A 5,599-nucleotide genomic window follows, 5' to 3' on the forward strand; every position below is an offset into this window, starting at 1 on the left:
TTGAACCAGAAAAAGGTGTAGAAGACGAGAAATTATCTTCTCAGTGGCACTTTTAAGCTTTCGTACATCACAGTTCCTTAAGACTCTCCTCGGATTGTTCTTCCTATACAGACTCCAACAGATCCTTGTTTGCTTGCCAGATCTGTAGATTATTGTCGTGTTTTTTGTTTTTTTTTCTCGTGCGTCCTTGTCATCGGAATTATATTCATCGTTTCGTCATCATAATTTTCTTTGTAGCATCGTATCTATGCCACATCCTTCCAGAGTGAATATCTGTGATGACGACGTAGTGGGCCTTTCAGGCTGCGACTGAAAGCGCGCGCTCTTCTTCTTCGTAGACGATCGTCTGCCGCTGAATGCCACTCTCTTCTCTTTTGAATCGGACGAAGTTGACTGACTCTTACTGTCGGGTTCCCCGGAGCTGCTCATACTGATGGAGCCAGATGTGATGAACATTTCTGGTCCCTTTGGTCCGGGCATCCTGCTTTTCCTGTTATACCGGTTAGGTCTATCCTTAAGCACAAACTGAACGTCCGATTCTGAACCAGATGACGATCTGATAGAGAGTGCTTCCGGGTCACGCTGGAGTAGCTCGGCCTCCTTCTGAATATTGGTCGCGCGCATCTGTCCGATGTAGATGCGCTCTTTGTCGTAGTACACCGACGCGGAGTAGTTATCCATCGGGTTGGCCTCCTGCGCGGTCTGCCTAACGTAGAAAGTACGCTGGGTTCGCTGCGTCGTCGTGCGCTCTTCTACGTCGTCGTTTGCGGGATGACTCACAAGCCTCCTGACGTCACGCCTGAACTTGGAGCTCGAGAAGAGAAAGATGATTGGGTTCATCATACATGAACTCTTGGCAAACATGGTGGGAAGAACCGACGCCAGATCGCTGACGTTGTGTGCGTGAGCGGCCCAGAGTGATTCGACGGCGTAAGGGGTCCACACGATGACAAATGTGATCATCATCAGAAAACACATCTGTGGGAATATCACAGAAAATCTTAATGCACTTAACTTGAGTGGAAAAGTCTTACGCGCAAAAGGGCTACATTTTATTTCGTTTACTTTATTTTTGATTTGACCAGACAAGTGAATATTCTGGATAAAAAAAAGGCTTGTTGTCAAGGACTATCAATCGAGTATTGGGTCTGCTGTTTTATTCATGGTGTGCATGAATACATAGTTTCTTTGAAGACACATGCCATGTGCTCTGTGAATGTGTGGAGGTTTAATTCTTTCAAGTATTTCGCCATTATTTACAAGCAAAACCTGGGTTATAACTTCGCAGTTGTTGGTCGGTAAAGTAGGCCTACTGAGCAGTCTCCTGATTTTTGAACTCTGTGAACCCTGAAAAATGCTGCCTTACAGACAGTTTTCGTTGATTTTCACAAGATCTCCTACACGGTTATTGAAGATTTCAGAGGACCATCTCCATAGTAACCAGGTCAGGGAAAGGGGATGTGCTTCTAAATTTTGAGTAATGTAAATCATTTCTGATTTATATTCGACAAATTAGGCAGAGTATATTATTAAAAGATGGAGGTGTTTCGAGAAGAAGTCGATCTTAGAAGTTAAAATCAGCTTAGAATATAACATTGATGTTTGTGTCTTCAATGACATTCTAACTTCCTAATGAAATCTGAAATTTTGGAAACTTTTTCATGCAAACATAACTATAAAAACTCAATATGTGACAAAGGAATTCATCTGCAAATTATGATAACAATTTGAAGTGGATTCTGAAAAAAAAAATAAATGAAGATGGTGAGGAAAAAGTATCACAATCAAAAGTTGATCTGAACTTTGAGGATTTGAACTCTTTGTGATATAAAATTTAGTCTAATGGACTTATTATTCTGGGTGATATACCGTGATAGGTCTTAAAATATACTCAAGGCAATTATCAACTTTCTGAGCAATATATCAGCTTTTCCATTTGGATTCAGAAGTGTATTATAAATTTGAGTGTCACCAATGTTCTTTTTAATCATACCTTGGTCACGTGAGTATCAATCTTGGATTCACGCCTGCGCAGTTTTCCAAACACGAGCACACCTGCATCTCGCTCTTCAGTGCGCTGTGGGTTGATCCCTCGGATTCTATTGTACGGGAGAAAAATTGGAGTTGCATATAACGGTCGCGGTATGGCGAGAAAGCGAGATTGCATGATCGGCAACTTTTCACTTTAATCTTTTAATGATTCTTGCATTAAAGATGCGCAAGAAACTCTTGCAAGAGAGCCAATTTGGCACCGACTTAAGAAATCAGCTTAATCAACTTTTAAAAGAAAGTCAAGCTCGTTTATGCCTATAGGTCGGTAAAACTGGTAGGGAGATACCCGGGGGAGATATTTTGACTGTTTGAAAATAATTTCTTGGTGTAGTCCTACATATTAAGATAATTCGTGTAAATTCGTAAATATTTTGAAGTGTCGAAGTGCCTATTCTATGAGCAATTAAGACTCAAAACCAGAGAACACATCGGTCATTAATGTAAAATCTCAATTGAATGCAAATCGTATAAGCTGTTATGTTGCACTATAGATTTATATTTTACATGTTTTAAGAGTATTGCATAGGTTTCGTATTTTGCACTCGGTATAGAACTTTATAGGTAATCTAGTCCGAAGCTTCAGCACTATAGTTGTCTCATTTAGACTACTCTGATTAGATAAGCCGGAGTTTATGAAGCCCCTCGGACAAATTTGACGGCGTAACATCCCCCGAAGAGACAGGCTGAAGCTTTCGGACTTGTGTTTGGCAGACATTCATTGTTCTTACTTTTTTGCCACGCGAAGATAGCAGTAGAGCATGACCATGATGGGAACAACGTAGACGAATAACGTGCAGGCAACCATGTAGGAAATGTCGCTCACGCTGCTGCCGAACCAGTTGATGGAGCACGACGTGCCGAACGGCTCGTAGACGTAGCTACTCCAGCCGAGAAATGGCGGCACGGTCCACAGGAGCGAGTACACCCAGATACCGGAGATCGCCATGTAGGTGAGGTTGGCCGACAGCTTCGGTCCTATGGGGTACGAGTATTTTGTAATTCACTCTTTCACTGTGTATTGTAATTCACTCTGTTTTACAACTCTGTCTGTATTTGGCAAATATCAATTTGAAAATTTTGATCATTTACGACGTCTCTCACTTCCTATAATGCTATTTTGCTTGGATTTCTATCAATGTCTATTGATAATAATTATCTATTTGAATGTTTTTGAACGATGACACGTATTTTGTTTGTGTCAAAACGCTGTCCTTATTACCTGTCGGACTTAGATGTTATTGTGCATAACTGTATGTGATGTGATGACAATAGTTCAAGTTGGTCATAAAAGACAAACTTGACAATTATAGAAATACCGCCCAGTCAACATAGTTATGGTAACGTTTAGCTGTATCCAATACACTCCATTTATAACGAACACGGCTGTAATGAAATTTTCGCAACAACGAAGTAAACATTTTGTCCCGAAATCATCATTTAGGCCTATGCCTGTATGTACTTCATTGTTCGGCTATAACGAAATTTTGATACATTGAGAGAAAACCGCCGGCCCCGCGAGAACGTCCTTACCAATAAAACGGGAGTGCACTGTATACGTACGCGTGCAAATCATAATATTATATCCAAGAGAATCTAGGCGAAACTTACTCAGATCCGGTTTGACGATGTACACGTATCTGTAAATGGCGATGACGACGTGCGACGATATCGTAGAGCACGACAGCGTGTAGACGCAGAAGGCGTAGAACTGGCAGCCGACATCGCCGAAGAGCCAGCGCTGCCAGTACCCGGACACCGTGGTCAGAGGATAGCCCGCGATGGACACGCCCAGGTCACTGACAGCCATGTTGAGCAGGATCATGTTGATGGATCTCTTGCGGAAGGTTCCGTAGCGACACAGGACACAGATTACAGTGATATTCCCGACAGTTGCCACCACACCTGTGAAAAAAATAAATGCTAGAATACTAAATGGAGATGCCACTTTGGAGTAATTGTAGACTGATGAAAGACATCTGTATGCGTCCACAAATCTTTCTGCTCCATCCCGATTTTGAATGGCACGAATCAACCACAGCCGTTCAATTTTTAATAAACACATCGTTTTTTAATCAACGTGTCCTTTCATTTTTGGATTTTAAGAAGGGTCCTTCTAATTTGCATAACAATTACCGTGAATGACTGGTATCACAGTTTACATGCTCGTTAAGTTCCATTAATTCGAACAAATTTTCAGATTTTTTCCCGATTGCTATGAAAGGCCCATAGGGGCTTTTCCCCTTAAGACTTATTCTATGATTCATCTTAGTCAATTTTAGACAATGAAGTTGATTTTCACTTCAACCTACCGACTACCGTCAGATAAAGAGCCGTCAAGAGATAACCGGTCTTGGACAACGGATGGATGTTATCTGCTCCCAGTAGAGACACCCTCGCGGTGCTGAGATTGTGGTCGTTCTGCGACGTCATCTGCGGAAGAAAACGAACAGGTATATAAAAATAATGTTTATGTCCGGGATGGTAAATCTTTAGGTATGTACTTTTGGCAGCAAGTTTAAAAGAATGTATTAGCCCTCCAAAAATAAAACAAAACAAATCAAACAATTTGTTTTGAATCTTAGTTGCCCTATCGGGCTACCATAAGATAACCTTTTTGGAAATTTGGTGGCCCGATATGAATCTCTAGTGGTCCCAGGCCACCGGGTTACCGCTAATATCGAGCACTAAGTATACAATTTTATACCCTTTATCGGTGAATTCTTTCTTCTTCTTTTTTCAATGGTACGCAGCCTTAAGAGAGAGATAAGAATTAAGAGGGAGAAAAAACAACACAGTGTTGATAATCGTACGTTCAGGTCGAGTTTCATCAGGCTAGTAAATGGCAAAAATCCAGGGCCCCGTTTTATTAAGATATAATCGATTATAAATTTCCTTACCACACAGGCTGCCTTAGACTTACCATAGAAATCAACAGATAATCAATTACAATTCTTCATAAAACAGGGCCCAGGATATACTATAGTAGTGCAGCGTTGATATAACTTTTAAATCTTGAAGAAGAAACTGAGGCCCAACACTCCCTCCTCCTCCCCCTTATGTCCATATCTAAATAAACTGAGGTCCATGCTGGAAAGCTATGGTTCTTATGAAACGGCATTGACTGCCGATAGTATCATTAATCAATTATTATTTAATTTCGAAGTTCGGTGTTCACTAAAAGTCTCAGTGTCCTCTCGGTTACATGAGAAATCAGAAAGATGGAATGATTATCTGAAAATATACGAAAACTTCACTCATGATCCTTTCCACAAGCGATCAATCAGGACAATGCTGAAGACGGCGTCCTTGAAGACATAATCAATGACATATGAAAATTATATGAACAAACAGATGATTGAATAACTGTTGATTTATCATGTCTTTATGTGTACAATGCTCCTCCCTGTCCAACTTCGTGATGTAGGTCTATACTGTTTAGTTCTACCTATTACAGATGCCAGCATGTTCACGTAATTAGTATGAACGTGAAGGACAAATCAGGATGTTTTATGAAAATATAATGAAAATTTGATTTCCGACCAAGAAC

General features: G+C 40.7%; 1 protein-coding gene across 1 annotated transcript; it reads right to left on the minus strand.

Moving 5' to 3' along the window:
- Positions 1-219: 219 nt before the first annotated feature.
- LOC140232790 (visual pigment-like receptor peropsin) lies at positions 220-4,482 on the minus strand. Its single transcript, XM_072312907.1, has 5 exons — positions 4,362-4,482; positions 3,661-3,954; positions 2,781-3,027; positions 1,994-2,099; positions 220-978 (listed from the first exon to the last, which is right to left on the minus strand). The coding sequence occupies exons 1-5, from the start codon at positions 4,480-4,482 to the stop codon at positions 220-222; spliced, it is 1,527 nt and encodes a 508-aa protein (XP_072169008.1).
- Between the last annotated feature and the right edge of the window lie 1,117 nt (positions 4,483-5,599).

The sequence above is a fragment of the Diadema setosum genome, chromosome 9 (assembly GCF_964275005.1).
Source record: "Diadema setosum chromosome 9, eeDiaSeto1, whole genome shotgun sequence".
NCBI lineage: Eukaryota > Metazoa > Echinodermata > Echinoidea > Diadematoida > Diadematidae > Diadema > Diadema setosum.